This window comes from Prinia subflava, chromosome Z (assembly GCF_021018805.1).
Source record: "Prinia subflava isolate CZ2003 ecotype Zambia chromosome Z, Cam_Psub_1.2, whole genome shotgun sequence".
Taxonomy (NCBI): Eukaryota; Metazoa; Chordata; class Aves; order Passeriformes; family Cisticolidae; genus Prinia; species Prinia subflava.
The window spans coordinates 64,823,727-64,841,763 of record NC_086283.1 but is presented as its reverse complement, the minus strand read 5'-3'; the positions used below and the strand labels follow the sequence as shown (position 1 = coordinate 64,841,763).

The 18,037-nt window shown below is 35.8% G+C and overlaps 1 protein-coding gene across 2 annotated transcripts in view; it reads right to left on the bottom strand.

Annotated features, from left to right (window-relative positions):
• Positions 1-1,447: 1,447 nt before the first annotated feature.
• Positions 1,448-18,037, bottom strand: part of PTBP3 (polypyrimidine tract binding protein 3) — a 46,094-nt gene continuing 29,504 nt past the window's right edge. For both annotated transcript variants that reach the window (XM_063421888.1, XM_063421890.1), the window contains exons 9-15: positions 15,738-15,815; positions 14,962-15,092; positions 12,351-12,384; positions 11,643-11,735; positions 10,907-11,123; positions 9,768-9,845; positions 1,448-9,082 (exon numbers count right to left, since the gene is read on the bottom strand). In XM_063421888.1, the coding sequence (XP_063277958.1) occupies positions 8,950-9,082; positions 9,768-9,845; positions 10,907-11,123; positions 11,643-11,735; positions 12,351-12,384; positions 14,962-15,092; positions 15,738-15,815 (764 nt within the window). In that variant the 3' untranslated portion in view covers positions 1,448-8,949. The remainder of the gene's footprint in view (positions 9,083-9,767; positions 9,846-10,906; positions 11,124-11,642; positions 11,736-12,350; positions 12,385-14,961; positions 15,093-15,737; positions 15,816-18,037) is intronic.

Here is an 18,037-nt window from a genome sequence, read left to right as displayed (position 1 = left end):
CCCTCTTCCTCTACCCCTCACACCTTCTCTCACCTACATATTCTACCACAACTTCTGCTTTTATTTTGTTTAGACATCCTTGTACTTACTGGCTACATGCCAAAGAACTCAAGTACAAATATCTCAGCTCAGTTAAGAAAACGCAAGTGGGAATTTTTATTTTATTTTCAAGGCATAAATTATCTTCTTTCCACCTCTGTAACTGAGTGAGCCCTGGGGCTGTAAAGAAATCTTTTGGGACTGATACAAGTCGTATGAAAAATTGGATGCCGGCAAATTCACCAGTTACTGCTCTTTCTCTTTCAGCTTGCAAGTAACAGAACAAATTCTAGTATCAAAAATTTATATCTGTGCTATTTAAAAGTTGTATTTCATTTTAATTTTCCAAGATGGACACACATAAACCATTTGAGGAAAAAAATTACTCTGATTGTATTGCAGGGTTAACAACAGGAGACAAGAATTCAAGATGGGATGTATTTTTTGGTTAAGGAGTAAAGGGAGAACAGTCTGGAATTTCACTTTCTCACAGGCAGACTTGGTCAAAAAATAAGAAGGCAGATTATGGCCACCAAAAGCTAGCATTTTCCTCAGAATGCTCCTCAAATATTTAAGTAACAAGGACAAAATGAAGAGTTACACATGGGAACTTCATATGTAGCCTTTGGAGAATAAGCATTTTGCTGAAATCTGCAATTCAGTCTAAACTGAATCAGATTTTTCTCCCTACAAAAGCATCTGCACTCTGAGATGGTAACAGCATAATTTACTGGCTGGCAGACAATTAAATCCTTGCCTGACTGGCTGAAAATTTTAGTTCAGAAAGAGGTGCTGCACTCCCTTCATATTTGTATCTATGGCCTTAGACTACTATCTGTTTACCATAAATCCTGAATTTTGGATGCAAGAATAAGAGGGTCTAAATCAGTGTTGTGTAACATGAGGAAGGGCAACCAAAGAAGTATGAAAGAAAAGCAATCAAAAAGACAGTTGAGAAATAGGAAGCTGAAAGCAGACTTTTTAAGCTGCTATTCACATTTTTTAAAATCATTGTGGAAAGGATATGAATTTTGATCCTAGGACTAGAAAAGAGTACAGCATGGTAAAAGATAAAACAATTCTCAATAATAAGGCCCCAAGTCTCTCATCACTGAAACCTCTCATCCCTCAAATAACAAAACAGTCATCCACTACTGTATTGGTTTACAGTAGATTTCCATCCTACTAAAAATAAGAACTGCTGCCCTGCTCAGGAAAAAGTTTAGGTGTTGTTGATCTTCACTTCTTGCTTACAATGTGGTTTAACCCTCTTAAAATGCTTTTGATATGAATGGCTTTTGTTTAGATGCCCATGTATGCTGAAGGAAAAAACCAGAAAATTACATGTTATTAGCCGCACAATCATAAGACCTGAAAAAATCCAAAGCAATAGACAAGAACACAGGAAAACTTAGGAGTACAACCACAATTACATTTATTGAAAGACATGCTAAAACAACTAGAGTTAGGAAATTAGTTAGGTATAGATATCATGTAATCAGAAAACACACTAACCTAAAAAACCAGAATATATTACAGCACAAACAAAATCAAACTCACCATGCACTAAACAGTCACAAAATAGGTTTCTTTAATACATCTTATATCTTCTTTCAGTTTTAAGTAATCTCCACAGATATGGAATACTTTTCATGCAATGCCACAAGATGCTTTACAAATGAAAGCTTTTGCTTATTAAAATATACAGACAATCTTTTTATATAAAAACATTTTACATTTCCATTTGTTTCCCCAAACACTCTTTTGCCAGATTTATACAGACAAAAACCAAACATAACATGATGTTACAAACATTTACAGTATTTTCCTGTATTAGATGAACATTTTTATAGACTGAAAGGGAACTTTTATGAACAGATCATGTGACATGAGAGAATGATGGCAATTCTTAGAGACGTTTACTGTGTCTTGAGTACAGTACCAAAAGCAACATATTAACCTTTTGCCTTCTCTCACACCATTTCCTTGACATTACTATCTCACTTTCCACTGTTTCTACCATCAGTAAAGTCTCAAATAGAGGCCACTTTGCATTGGGTCTTCCCATCAGAAAGTAGTGTGAGAGAAAACAAGTTTTCATATACCTCAGTAAAACCAGAAGAGTCTTTGGCCAGAGGGTGAAGTGACATTCTGATGCAAGAATTTGTTAGTTAACAACTTTTGTCTTGTGCTACTGCAGTTCTATGCTGAACTTCTGCAGAAAGTGGGTAACATATTCAAAAACAATTGGAAAGTGCCTCAAAACAAGTTTATGTGTGGTTGCTTCCCACTCATAAATAAAGCAGTTTCCAAGAACTGAAAAAGTGCTTACAGTGATGACATTAATCTGCAAAAGTAAAAGCTTTCTTCATTTATCAAGGACCTTCAATTATGTAAGCATTTAATTCCTTTGGGACTGCTCCAAGCACAACATGTCATTATTATCTGAAGTTGGAAATAATGTGAGTTATGCTTGGATTCCTACTTACTGAAAAGAAAAAACTGTAATGAGAAAGACTATAGAATAATTAAATCTATATTGAAACAGCTGTAGTTCACTCCTTGTATAGTCAGTAAACAATATTAATTTTTCACAATATAAATATACATTTTCCAGAGGGGAAAAATGTATTTACTATACTTAAGACACCTACAGATATGAAAAATCCTACATATAAAACTACTGAAGGCACAAAAACTTTGGTCCAATTTTGTTCCTATATCACATCCCCCATCAACAAATCCCTGAAGTTAAATACTTCAGAAATTTTATATTCTAACTGTTATGATTTGCTTTGAAAAAAGCAGGCAAAAGTTCTTGTACACAGCAAACCAAACTTCAGAGACAGATCAAGTTTATTTAAAGAAAAAATTCTGTGCAATCGGACTAGCATAGTCTTATTACTGTTGTGGTGAAACAAAGTCTGGTAGTTGTGCACTAGCTAACAACATATCAGGGCCAAAGATTAAGGCAAAATAATGCTTTTTGTAGGCAGCTGACCTCTCATGTGAAAAATGGAAGTATAAGCTAACAACATAAAATGGCAAGTAGTAAGCCTACATCTCTTATAAAAAACCCCACTTATCACTTTCCTCCTGACATCAGTAAGAGGAGGGCAAGATAATTGATCAGACAGACCTTACTGGCAGTTCTGTCCACAAAGACTAACAATTTTCTTGGCGTATAAACATATGTTGGCTGTCTGTAATCAGAAAATGAACTGATATGTGGAATATCTTCCAAATAAAAAGGACCTCAATTTATCAGTATACAAACCCAGTGCAACTTACAGGACCAGCAGACAAGGCACTGAGTTAAATTATGAGTCAAAGTTTCAGAAACCGGTTCTGATGTTTGAAGAGTTCTGCAGAAATTCAAAGAAGCTGAAGTTTTACCATTATATAACAAATCAAGGATCATTTGAAAAGGCACTTAGCTGCTCCTGGGTTGTTAAAAAAAGCCTTACTACACTTTGAACCAAGTGCGCACTTATCCAAAAAAATGGACTAGGAGGCAACTCAGAGCTGATGCAAGGACATGACATATACAGAAGGCATAACCATATAGTCACAGAATCATAGAATATGCAGAAGTGGAAAAGACCCACAATGATCATTGAGTTCAGCTACTGGCCCTGCACAAGAGAGCTCCAAAGAATCACACCACGTGCCCAAATTCCAACTTACGCTGTGCACATTACCCATAGTTCACAAACAGAAATTAGTAACATATGTTAAAGAAACTATAAACCTATCTTTAACAACTTAAGGCCACAGTATAGAGAAGATGAAGCCAGATCCTCTTCAGTTACACAGTTAACAGAGAAAAAGGCAAAAGACATAGAATGTAGTATGTTTAAAGCCTAGTTACACATTAAGGAAGCAAATTCACAGTGAAGACTGTGAAGAACAGAGAATTTGTTCCATTTTATTTTTTAAAAAAATTACAAGATTTTAAAAAACTCTTTGCGTAACTGCTTAAAGTTGTCTTTAATCTGACAGAAACGTAGGACTAAGGCCTTTGGAGGCTCCTTTCCATCTACATCATTCTACGACTTTGTAGAATAATATAATTCTTTCCCAAATCTTGCTCTTTTCACAGATATCAAGGGATCTGCTATCATAAGCTTTAGTGAATCAAGAATTGAGATGCTTTTGCACCAGGCACTAGCAGGTTAAACACAAAGTATAAAAATATTCCTTCTGCCATGATTCTTCACTAGCAATGCAGCATAATAACTCAGGTGTTATGCTTTCAATTTCATGTTTGTGCTTTCAATTATTCAAGGCAGTACACTAAAAGGGAAAAAGCAGCCTTAATTAGTGCCTTCACGCTGCTAAGAAAATGTTAAGATGTACTGTCAAGTTTCAAAGCTTTTCTGCATATCTTGTAAAAGCTAATCTCCCTAAGAGGTAGAATCTTTCAGATACACACGTATCTGAAAGTACGTTGACAAGAATAATTTAGTTGCAAAACCAGAACCATAAAGGTGAATCAAAAAAGATACACAACACTTGTACCACAAAACCAAAAAGCAAACATAATAAATACCTACTTTCAGATTTTTCCTAAGTTAAATTTTTTTTAGATTCTGCAGGCAGTCTTTTCATCAATGCACACAGCCAACAGGAAGGTGTTTGAAAGGGCCAGTCAAATCTGGTGAATCAACAAATGCGTCTGGGGCTGTGTCCCAGCCATGGGTTTGGCTGCTTTGACCAGGGGACCCACTTTTGGAAACTGGGTCTACAGAGGGCAGACAGGGTCCAGCTGTCAGAAGAGGGGAAGAGCATCTTCTGCCACAGGCTTGCCAAGCTGTTGAGAAGAGCTTTAAACTAAAGATGCCAGGGGGAAGGGAGCCTCAGTCCATCCCACTCCCATCAGTCTGGTGCCAGTGCCAGCAACAGATGTTCAGTGCCTGAAGAGGGATCACAGGTCAGCAGAAAAGCACCAGAAGAACAAAACAAAGGAATTCCAGCTACTCCAGCCAGTAAGTCAACTTCATTGAGTCTGAACTTCAAAGCACCTATGCAATAAGACATAAGAAGGTGAATAAACAAGAAGAGTTAGAGACACGGGCATGCCTATGACCTCATTGGTATGTCATGGACACATAGTGGGATGGCTCCAAAGAGTAGAGTGTTGGAATCGAAGGATATAGGCTCTTCAGGAAAGAATAGAAGTCTAGTAGACAAGGAGGAGGTGTTGCCCCCTATGTCAGTGACCAGCTCCAGATTGTGGTGCTTCACCTGGGAATGGATGAAGCTGACTGAGAGTTAATGGGTCAGGATTAAAGACAGGTAAGGGACAGGTGACTTTATAGTGGGGGTCTGCTACAGATTGTCTGACCAGGAAGACAGAGAAAATGAGGCCCCTTACAGACAGAGAGGAGCAGCCTCACAAACTTTATTCCTAATGGGAAACTTCAACCACCCTAATATCTGTCAACACAGGAGCAAGCAAACAATCCAGAAGCTTCCTGGAATGCATCGATGATAACTTCCTTCCTTAAGTGACAGAGGAGCCAAGGACAGGAGGTACTATGCTGGACCTTTTTCCTCCCAACAAGGAGGGGCTGGTGGGGATTGTGAAGCTCAAGAGCAGTCTTGACTGCAAGGACCACAAATGAAATTTGAGATCCTTAGGGCTGCAAGGAAGGTGCACAGAAAGCTCACTACCCTGGACTTCAGGAGAGCAGACTTTGGCCTCCTCAGGGATCTGCCTCATAGTATGGAATAAAGGACTGGAGGGAAGAGGGACGCAAGAAAGCTGGCTGGCATTCAAGGATCACCTTCTCCAAGCTCAGGAGTGATTATCTCAACAAAGTGGAAGTTATCCTTAGATGAACAAGGAACTCCTAGATAAACACTAAAAGAAAGGCTACAGCGGGTGGAAGTAGCAATATCTAGCTTGGGAGGAAAAGAGGTTTTCTGAGCAGTCCAAGTCTATGGAACAGTGGAAAGCTAAAGCTTCACTTGAAAAGGGGAAATATAGCCTACATTTGTAAAAAGGAAAATAAGAAAGACCCAGGGAACTCTAAGTCTGGAAGTCTCACCTTGGTTCCCAGTAAGATTATGAAGTAGATAGCTTCAATGAAAGCAAATCGTGCCTGACAGATTTAATGGCCCTCTACAGCAGAGTTACAGCAATGGTGGATAAGAGAAGAGCAACTGATGTCATCTACCAGGACTTGTGCAATGCATGACACTGTCCTACAAAACTTTCTTGTCTCTAAACTGGAGACATGGATTTGATGGGTGGACCTCTAGCTGGAAAAGGGATTGGCTGGATGGCCACATTCAAAGAGTTGTAGTCAACAGCTTGACATCCAAGTGGAGACCAATAATGAGCAGTGTTTTGTAAGGATAAGCTGGTACTAGAGCTGTTAAACACTTTTGTTGGTGACATGAACAGTGGAATCAACTGCACCCTCTGCAAATTTGCTGACAACATCAAGCTGTGTGGTACAGTCAACACACCTGGAAGGAAAGGATCCAGAAGGACCTAGACAGACTGAGTGATGGGACTGTAAGAACCATGAAGATCAACCCATACCACTCTGTGAAATCCAAAACATCCCTTAGGGGAATATTATTCCTAAGCCAGTTGAACTTTCCAGTACATAGTACATTCTGCATATTTATACAGTTGTGTTGTACAGCACTTACTATAGCTACATCTGTGCAGTCAGATTGGTTGCACCTTCTCTGCGGGAGCTCGTGGTGCAGCTGCAGTGGGAGCTGCAGGGTGAGCTCTGGCTGGTGCAGCCCAGGCACAGAGGCCGTGCAGAGCCGACCCTCAGCACAGCAAGGGCCTGGGGACCTGCGGCACAGCCAGGGGACACCGAGACCCGGCAGGAGCTGATGACCCCAGACCTTCCTGTGCTTAGACTGTGAGGGGATAAAAGCCCAGGGGTTCCTTTGTTCAGGGTCCCTTCTCAGAGACACCAGCTCGAGCTGTTAGTTTGTTATTGCACTGTGATGAAATTATTTTAGTGGTTGGGATGCCTGAGACTGCTGTGGGAAACCTGGGGTCCATCCAGTAAGGAAACCTATTCTGACTGTGGGAATGTGGGGGCTGTAGCCTCAGTCCCAGTTTAGGTGGTGCAAGAGTGACTGCCAGAGTGGATCCTGGATGGTCAGACTGGGAAGTTTCCTTAACACTACACCTGTAATCAATTTACATACATCAAGGTACCATCTGGCAAGCTACTATTAAGCTGATTTTGCAAAAACAATTCAGATGAAAAAAACCAGTTATGAGTGGCAAAATATTACAGCAGAAACAAATTCTGCAATAGTTAGAAGTAAATGAATGCCATGTTTGAAAGAAATCAGTCCTTAAAATGTGGTAAAATAATTTTCAATTAATTTATATGAAAAAAACCCTAGGAAATTTAGCTTTTAAAATATGGTCAGAAGTCATGAGTATTCATCTGTACACTCATGGCAAAACAACTGCATCTCAGCTTATTCCCCAAATACGAATCAAGATTCAGTATCAAATATTTCTTCATATTTACAAAGGAAAGAATGATAGCATTCTATTACTTTAAGTTTAATACTGTAAAGTATTAAAAATAAAGAAATGCAGAAATCCAAAAGAGAATATTCTGATACAGCCAGTGTCTCTCAAAAAGTCAGATGAAATCCAGATGAACTGGATTTGCTGTTTGGCCTTCCTATATAGGTTTGTTTGGGTTTTTTAGTATATTTTTTCTATCAGTGAAGAACTACCGGTAGAGAAGTGCAACTATGTAAATTTAAAGAATCCCTAGGTGATTTCACAACAAATGAAACCTATATCCAATCTCCATATGAAAGCACAAGAAACTAGAATTCAAAGTTTAATTAATGAAAAAATATATCTTGAAGTATCATGGAAAACATTTTCAAAAAGACCAAGAGGAGAATTTTCACAATGCCCACATTATTTTTGCAAGATACTTCAGATAATGCTCCCATCATTCATTTCATATACACATAGTAAGGCACATAACAAGAAATTAGGTAAATACACAGTAATTTAAGTATTAGACTTCAGAGTGGTAAAAAACTTTGAGGTTCAATTTTTCTGCCCTGAAAGATAACCTTAGTAAAAATAACTTCTTAAAAATTGCGAAACCATCATAGACCTGAATATCTTCCACAAGATTGCAAACATTTAATTATTTAGAGAAATGTAAAAAATTATTTTAAATCAAGATTATTTTCTTGTTTTGTTTTCTCCAAGGTAGTTACACATCCCCTTCCTAGTAGAAATAGGACATCAAACTTCCAATCCACAGTCAAGTCAAACTAATTCTCCAATACCACACCTTGAAGAAACTTGTCAAATACCTTTTATTCTACAGAGAGAAGGCACTGCCTCTTCTCTAATAATTTAATCTATAAGAACAGCACAGACCTCTTATTTTTATAAACAAGTTATTTGTAAAGATTCACCAAAGTATGAACACACACCTTGTAACATAAATACTATTTAGAAGATACTCACAGTTACTGTTTGCTTTCCTTCAAGAAACCCAAGCACTATTTCACATTCAAATTAGTGTTTAATGTGCACAGAGTAGATTTACCTTTTCATTAAATAGACTCATTTGGTACATTGTAGAAGCACTCCAAATTGTTTTGTAAGGCTGATGTCAAACAAAAGCTGAAACAATGTTCTCAAAATATAATTTTAACTAGGGAATTTGATGATAAATATTGTTGTTAAAACAATTTCACAGACGAATCTTTCTATGGATGACATACTTGCAGCTAGAATCAGAAAAAATCATCACTTAATTCTTTGTGTATTAATGAGATTTTTCTTTTAAGACACAAAACTGGTCACAGCTGTCTCGGTCTTTTATTTGAAAATTTTACTAAAACCATTATGTAATCTTAAAGGGAAAATTCACAGAAAATTCAGATTGAAGATTTTGAAAAGGAAACTCTGAGATGCTGGTTTTCTCCAAAGTCATGATTATGAAGCTCAATGAGAGCGTGAACTGCTTCTTCCACAGAGCCCAGTTGAATAAGAGCCATTTTGCAATCTTTCCTGAAGAATAATAAAAATTATTATTAATCCTAACCAAATTTTCACTAGCCAACACAGAAAAGTTGTGTAAGTGGGTTTTTTTTCTCAGCTATATTACACACATACAGCAAAAGTATCAGAGCTATTTATGCAGCTGCTAAAATGTAAAGATTACAAAACCACATGAATTTTGAGAGTCTATGGCTTAAATTCATATCACTCTTTCATTACACTGGATTTCAAAAAGCTAGGTCAATATAAGGCTTGAGGACCTCTAAGAAATAATTTCATGGTGCATATAGATGGGATTATTCTAGCAGGTACAATCTACTAAAATAATGCTGCCAACTAACATTAATTAATGGAGCTACATTGTCATCACGGTAATTTTTATACAGCATTTTACATACACAAAGCCTGTATTTTTGTAAGAAGTGAGCATTTACTTTTCTTAAACTTGTTTTACTTTGAACATACATGAAATTTGTCAAAAGGTTGCACATTTTTAGTTTAGTTACGCTAACCCAGTATTCCATTTAACATGTTAAGACTGGAAGTATCATAATCATTATAGGTGTACCACTTTTGCCTACAGCTATATATACATGGAATTCTGCTTGTCGTTACATGCACACAGAAAGCAAAAAAAGCAATTAGCTATTTTCCAGCATGAAAGCTTGCTTAGCAATTTTACAAGAAAACTTACTGGAAAAATTTGAAGCCTTTCACAGTAGATCCTTTACTTGTAAAAAGATTCTTCAAATCATCAACAGTAATAGAAGGCCTAATTAAAAAAAAACAAAAACACGCACACACAAAAAAATAAACAAAAACAAACTCCCAATTTGTAGAAGAGTACGAGTGCTGTAACAATATCAAGATCTCAATTTTGGCTTCTGAACTAATTTTTGCTGTTTAAATTTATCTCCATCAACTCAAACCATGTCAACACTTTAGCCCAAAACACTTGCCTTTTACTCTACATTTTAGTATCACATTGTGCTACAAAAATATTTTCAACATACTCTATTGTTTTTCATCCAACCCTGTTTCTTCCTCAGTATAATTCAGATTGCATAAAAATCTCATAAAATCATAAGGAATACATTTCATCTTGCAATTTGTGCAAGTGTACATCACATATTTTCAATTTTGAAAGATTTTTGTTTTACTCAAAAAGCTGTTTCCAAAGTGTCTTATAATTTCCTTTCTTACTTGACAAAAATTCCATAGTTTCCTTTTTTGCCCTCCCTGCACAACTGCCAAACAAGAAAAGGCTGTAAAAGCTTTTCAGCTGTTACTCCACACACTACTGATAACATTCTAGATACTGATAACATTCTGATAACATAGAAAAAAGATTATTTCAGTATTAAAGAGCACACTAAATACTTTTTTCTCTCTCACACCTTGCCCTGCTCATAAGAGATCTGAGTCCTGTAGAAACTGATTTTTAAAAAGTATTAGAATTATTAAAAACTGCATCTATATTAAATAACAATGTCAATAATGAATTTGTTGTCATGAACATTACCTCAAAAAACACGTCTTTAACCTTTGTGAAAATTTGTGACACATAATATGTCAAAAACCAAAAGCATACTCTCAAGAAAATGTAAACTGATCAAAACTCAAAGATCTTTCCTTCCGTTATCCTCTTTGCTAATGATAAAAACAGGACGGTAAAGGATTCACTTATTGTTAATTACATATCAGAATGAACCACAGCAGAACAAATTGCAAAAAGGCCAAGGAAAGAAAACCAAGACTTACATCAGACTTTTTAACTTGACAACATAACCTAAAAAACATCTTTCCAAGAAGATGACACGTGCAGATACTCACGGGATGTTGGAGAGATGCAGGGTGGCAGATGGAGGAAAGATATTTTGGAAGTTCTTAGAGCAGGGATTCCTAAAGCGATGTAAAGGGCTATTGCTATAGTCCTTTGTCAGACCTTTGTCCTCTTGTCCCTCACGAGGAAGTTGAATTGTCTGATATTTTGAAAGAGTAGCATGCATGACCCTTCCATAAAGCCTCTGTCCATTCAAGTAGTTGATAGCTAACCAGTGAAAATGTAATTCGAAGATGAATTAATGGAGGGGAAGAAAAGACAATTCTTTGAATATTAATACTGTTTTCTACTTAGTGTCAGATTTCACATTCTAAATTTAAACTGCAACTTCCACATCTACCAGGTGGGCTATGTCATAACATTACATTTAAAAAAGGTAAAAAGATATAATATAACCTCCAGTTCAAATGTCAGAAAATGTAAAACAGCATTTCAATACAGACTAGTTGATTATTCTTAAACAGGAAGATAAACTACAGGAAAATTATATAACATATCATTAAAATAAATGACAGGAGAGTTGTATGTTTTAATTCTAGTATTTACTAGATTGAGATTCACAAGACTTTTTTTTAAATCACTAAGATTATTACAAAGTTTGCATGTAGTAATGCAGCACAATGATGAATTTAATTTGTTTATGTTTGTCACTGGCAGATGACAAATTCCTCCTTTGTATTAAACTCATGTTAGCTTGAAGGATAACTGTGCCTTAAAAATCAATACCTAATTGAGCCTGGGTTGCATCTGCCATCTGAACCAAAGCAATTCCTCTTTTCTTAAACAGGATCTTCACACGATGCACATCACCATACACACCTGTGGAAATCCAGACAGGAAATTTTTTCAGAGCATTACTATGAAAAGCACAAGGCCAAGTCTTTTTCTTTTGACTAACATTAGTGTTACAAAGAATAACCATCTCATTAAATAGGTTGATTAAAATATTAGTATAAGGAGAGTTTTAAAGTTTCTGTATTATTTTCTGGGGGTCCTAAGTGGAGGAACATCCCTCAGATCCTAGTCATAATATTGAATGTTTATGTTCCGTTTTTAAGTAAAGTCCTCTGAGGCATACTAAAATATTTTTCTTCCAAAAATTGTCCCTTGCAGCTGGTGTATAAGCTGATTCTGTACAGTATTTCCTCTGATGCAACCTCTGTTTTTTTAATCTTACTTTGCTTTCCCATTTTTTGTAGTAAACAAATTGGACCACACACCAAAATTCTTCTGACACTAACTGTTTTGCCATTTTGGTATCTGTGGCTTATAAATCCTAACTCAACTTATTGCCATTTTTAAACTAGTGCACTCTCTCAGTGCATTTCCTGGACATGCAGAGAGCAATGCAATTTTAATTAGCCAGCATGGATCAGATAAATAAAAAGAACCACTAGCCCTGTGGTTTGCCAAGGTATATTTGACATATCTTACCAAATAGGATGAAAAGTCCATAAGGTGTGATGGCCTGTTTGAATGATAAAATGAGTACATTATTTCTAAAGCCATGCAAATAAAGACATCTATTCCATAGGTGCATGGTAAACAGAAAGAATGGAAAAGATACTGCTTACTAATACATAAACCTGTCTCTCCAAAAGCCACTCCCTGCAATAACCACAGTGTATGGCACTCTTGTTAATATACATTTGCTATGCACATATAAAATATGTAAACGAGCAAACACTTCAGCTCATGCATTTTCACCACTCAAGACTCATTCTGCCATGCTGTAGAAGCTATTAATTTTTTAAGTAGCTTCATTATTTGACCTTATTCTTTCTAAGCTAGCAGGTCATTCCATGAAAAAAAAAGGACACTTGTTAAATTAAAAATAAAGCATTGAAGAACTTCTTTCGTATTTTGTAAACAACAGGCAATACAAACAAAACTAAACCCACTTGCTTCAAAACGTATTTGCTTCATCATCAATTTTGTCCCCATCCCTCTATATGGCCATGACATTCAAAAGGGAGACATGGCAAATTTAAGTGTTTATGTACGAAGCATACAGAAGGTAGTATTTAAATTGTATTCAGCTGGAAGTTGTGAGCAGAAAGCTAAATATTGAAAGGAATTCTTTTTTATCAGTGATTCTCGATTAAATTCTTGTGTGCCAAGTACCAAAGAAGATAATTTACAATCTAACGCAGTCAAAATTTTTTGAGGCAAAGGTTTTGCCAGTAATGAGTTCTAAAAATCTGTGTCTATCAGAAGCACTATTCACACTCTCTAGCCCTATTCCTTCTCAACTCAAATGTGTACCACACATACCTAAATTATTCAAAGATAGAAAATATTTCAGCCTAAGTGTAAGGCCATACCCATTTATCATCAGCACTTAGTGGTAAAGAACAATTATTATCAATGTAAAATTTAAATTCATCAAGAGTTTATTCTTCTGGCCAAAATATTTTAATTCAGGATGGAAACTTCTGTTTTTAAAAAGAAATTTCTTATTCAAATGAGACCGCAATACTTCTACTTAAAAAAATGAAGGAGAGAGAACGAAAGAAAAAAACAAATAATTTAAAAATCATAAAGGAATGTTTAAATGCACACTGAAACCCTGCAACAAGAGAGAAATATAAACTGAAATAAGGCAAACCAGGTTTTCTACATGGAGAAAAAGGAGTGATGGGGTCAGATAACCAATTCTGAAGGACAAGTATTACAGAACTGCCAAGAAATATATTTCCAACAATTAATGCTGTAGTACATTCTTATTTTTATCCTTTTAAGAAGTTGAACATCACTTAATACATTGATATTGTATCATGCATTACAGCACTAAGGTCTACATGAATTCTTAGCTATGATTACTACTGTGTAAAGCATCAATGTCCTAAAAAGAGCTCTGACCTATTCTTCACATGCCTATCCTTAAGAGGCATGCTCCTTCCAGATTCAGAAAATCATCTTAAACAGTCAGCTGCAGAAAGCACATCCGCAGCCATCATCAGAAACTCACTGATATATTGAAAAATCAAAGAAAAAGTGACTTGTCTTACAACCCTGTCTACAGCTGGGTTTTTGATGCTTACTGTGTATTTGGCTGTTATTATGAAAACAGAAACAGAACAATTACTTAAAGAAACTGGTGAATAGATTTTTAAGCCTCAGAATGTGAAGGTAACTTAAATTTTGCCAACAAATCCTAACATAGTTAGGATTATAGTACTTAGTTTTATAATTACGGAAATACATTGAGTGTGTGTAACAAGAATTTTACATTGCTGCAATAGTACTGCTTATCAACAGTCAAAAAGAATTGTGGTTTAAGTCATGGCCCTGGTAAAGCTTGATTTTATTTTTTTAAGAAGATGTATATTACTGTTAATTAAGCACTAATCAGTGCTCAAATAACATGAGTAAGATTACAGACTAGCCTAAGTCATTGTCACAAAATAACTTTCCAAGTTGTCCTTGGTAATTTTATAGCCACCATATCAAAAAGCATCTGTGTGGTACTATGAAAAGTTACCATGGATACTTATTAACTTTTAAAATTTATATAGAGTGATGCCAATAACATAATACCTGTGTTCTTTTTCTTCAACCTCGAAAAAGTTGTAAAACTAGAAAGCTCCTACACATGTTTAGAAAGGTACTTGATTTAGCATGCTTTTATTTCCTTTTCTGTTCTCTTTCCATTTAATTCCTTGGTTTTTAACCAGTGTAGGGAAAAATCCTTTGTCTTCTTTACAGATAAAACAGCACATAGAGGAGTCATACTAACAGAGATATCATATGTATGTTGTTTATATCTTCAAACATTTCTTACATTTGACCATAGACTTCTTTCTAATTACTAGCTACACTGCTAACATAGGAGTCCTAAAGTAAATCGTAAGCTTTTCACCAATGACTGGAGTTTTTAAAGCTCATCAATACTGCCAACTACCTAAAACAAGTCTAGAGCTGTCCTGTTTTTTATATTATCAGCATAGAAAATTTCTCTTATTCCTTCAGCTAATGTCAGTTTGCAGGATTCTGGCAGTTGGTACAAGGTGACACGTGCATCAGTTCCATCAATCAAACTTACTTCGGGGTTGAGGTTGCTGACTAGTAAAACGGAGTTTCCTGGAACACCAGGAACAGTCATGTGTCCAGGCGCTGCTGATGAGGTGACCATGAGAGGACCAAGTGCTCCAGGAACAGGTGGAACAGAAGGACCTGGAAAGGTATAAACAGCATCACTTGACATCTCAAACTGGAAAAGGAAGAATACACAAGCAGGTTATATTTGGCAAAAACATCAGTATTCAAATCAAAAATGCTTTTAAGGAATTTAGTTATTACTAATATCTGACCATTAAAGCTGGAAGCATCTCCCTTTCAGAGAAAAAAGAAATATTCAGATACAAAAAAAAAAAAGGAGACATAAATTGCAGGCCAAGAAAGAAGAAAAATAATTAAGCTCACAAGTTTATCCTGTGCTAGAAAGGAAAAGATCACAGTCTAAAAAACTACCTCTTTCTCACTTGACAGCCAGAAAAGGGGGACTTACCTTTATTTGCTTTGAATGTCAAAGCAGTTTTAAGATTCTGAGAAAAACAAATACTTAATTTCTTCTCTTGCAGGTAATCTTTATAATGGCATTTAGGTTCTTTGCTTATTGAACGATAAACTATGTGAGTATATGTTTTTCACTACAGAAACTTATTTTATTGAGTGTATATATATGAGAAAGAATTACAATTACTCAAAATAGTACTGTGTTCTGATTGCTATATTTTAAACAAATGCCTCTGAACAGAAGTGCTCAGATGGGCCATTGGTCATAACTACAAACACCACATCTTTAGAAAACAAACTTACCTGTTCCTTGAGGAAAGCCCAAGGCTGGGGCAAATCCAGGAGGTCCTGTATATGATGGAAAGACAGTATTTTGGGTGGCTAGAGAGAACAGACAAAATTTTTTAATGTAGATTTAAAAAATTTTAGAGAACAAGAGATTTCAGCTATCAGAATGAGCTACTAGTGCTGCTATTTTGACTTTATCTGTGATTCCAAATGTTTATGAAATTTTCGGGTTAAAACTCTCATTAAAATCCAAGATTCCACGTTTTACAAAGACTATTTTCAGTCACTTTTGAAGACAAATATTCTGGTCAGCCTCAACATTCGTCTCTAACATGAAGTCAGGGCAAAATGTAAATTAGAGAAGTTTGAATAGGAAAGCACAGCAGAGATTAGTATCCATTAAAGCCTGTGTTCAATAGTTTCTATTCACACAACGGGCATGTATTCTAGAAATTTTCTGCAAGTAAATACAGTCAAAGATGTTCTGCAATGATGAGACACAACTTCTGAATACTAAGATCAGTATAAGTTAAACAATACAAACTTCTACAACTAATCTGAGGTTCTGAATTTTACTAGTTGCTGAAATGCATAAAGCATATATATTCTGCTTTTTAAGAAGACGTACTTTCCAGTTTGTGTAACTTTATAAATAACCAGTGTTTTTTATAGTTGTCCTGGAAATCACAAGCATTAACCAGATTTGGAATAGCAACATATGAAGAGTCCCAGCATCAAAGACAGCTCAGTGATTTCCACATTAGTATGTGGAGGTAAGTGCTACCCAGGATAATACACAAATCTGTGTTCTAAGCAGTTAGATACAAGCTTGAGCTGTGTATTTGTTCGTATGTAAGGACACACAAGATTTTTATTTTTTAAATGGGGCATGCTTAATCAGAAAACATATGCTACAAGCTTGATAATATGTCTGTTTAATTACTCAAACCTTGACACCACTGACTAAAATAGAGCTACTAGCACATGGTTATTGATAGGGATAATACAATACCAAAAGAAGTCTCTATTATGAATTACATCAGACACCACAGATCAAGTATTCATGAATACTGAATCACATTACACCTCCTCTTATCTGTGGCAACTAAGTGTCTTTCATACAAAACGCTGAACACATTTATCACACCAAAGCAAGTAAATACATTTTTGAAATACACGCACTGATACATTACACTGACAAGTTCTGCTAATATAGTTATTAATCACTTATTTACAATCCAAAAACAGTAATGGAAACATTAATGAAGAAAGAGATCAAGAACTTTTATTCTGCCAAGTAAGACCTGCATGTTGCACCTTGATACCAAAATCAGGAATGTAGTAATTGTCAAACTGAACTAATGCAGAAAGATCTGGACTTCTTTGTTGCCTTTTTCTAAAATTCATTTTCTTCATGGCTATCAGCCTGGCTTTCTAAGCAAGCCAATTCATGTATTTCTGCTAACACTCACTGGATGCAACAACTCTTTAAATGCAAAATATGTGCAAAATCTGTTTGTCTATAGTGTAGTATCTTTTCCACTAAAAGCAAAAGAAAAAAGAGAAGAAAAACAAGTTTCAAGAGCTGTTCAGTTTTGCTATCAAGATAACTTCAAGTCTACAATAAAAAACAGAGGTATTATTGACAGTTACAAGCTTTGTCTTATAATTCTACATCAAAACTACATCCACTAGTAATAAAAGGTAGTGGCAATACTCACATGACTTAGAACATCTTTTGCTCATGTTCTCTAACTAAGCTTCTCAGAACATGCGAATGACAGTATGTGCATGTTGTCACCACTGACAGAAACGCTAGGAAGCATGTTTCTCCCTGTCTACAGCTATTTATTGTAATTTTTTTTAAATATATGTGCAGCTGCTACATTGTGAATGTACCACAGACAAATTTTGGTACAGACATCAGATTATTCCAGCACTTCTTACTCTTACAGTAAAAGAAAACAAGGCTCCTAGCAATGAGAATCTTGTCAGAGTGAGGGGGAAGACATTGAAGTTTATGTGTTATTCTTCAAAAGCATAGTTATTTCTCCCCTACAAGCAAGTGCAGAAATAAACTACTCTAACTGTACTTCTCTCTTCCACTGACATTTCAAATAGTGCAAGTCTAATTAATTAGAATTATTAGACCTATCACAGCGCATTTCTATAATGCTGTATGGCAAATTCCACCAAATTCCTCTACCCCAGACTGTAATGAGAGTTGTCCATTACATAAAGATCCAAGGCCTGCTTTTAAGGGGAGCAGTAAAGACAAAAATCAAGAAAGTAGTGAGTGCAACTAACTTTCTTAT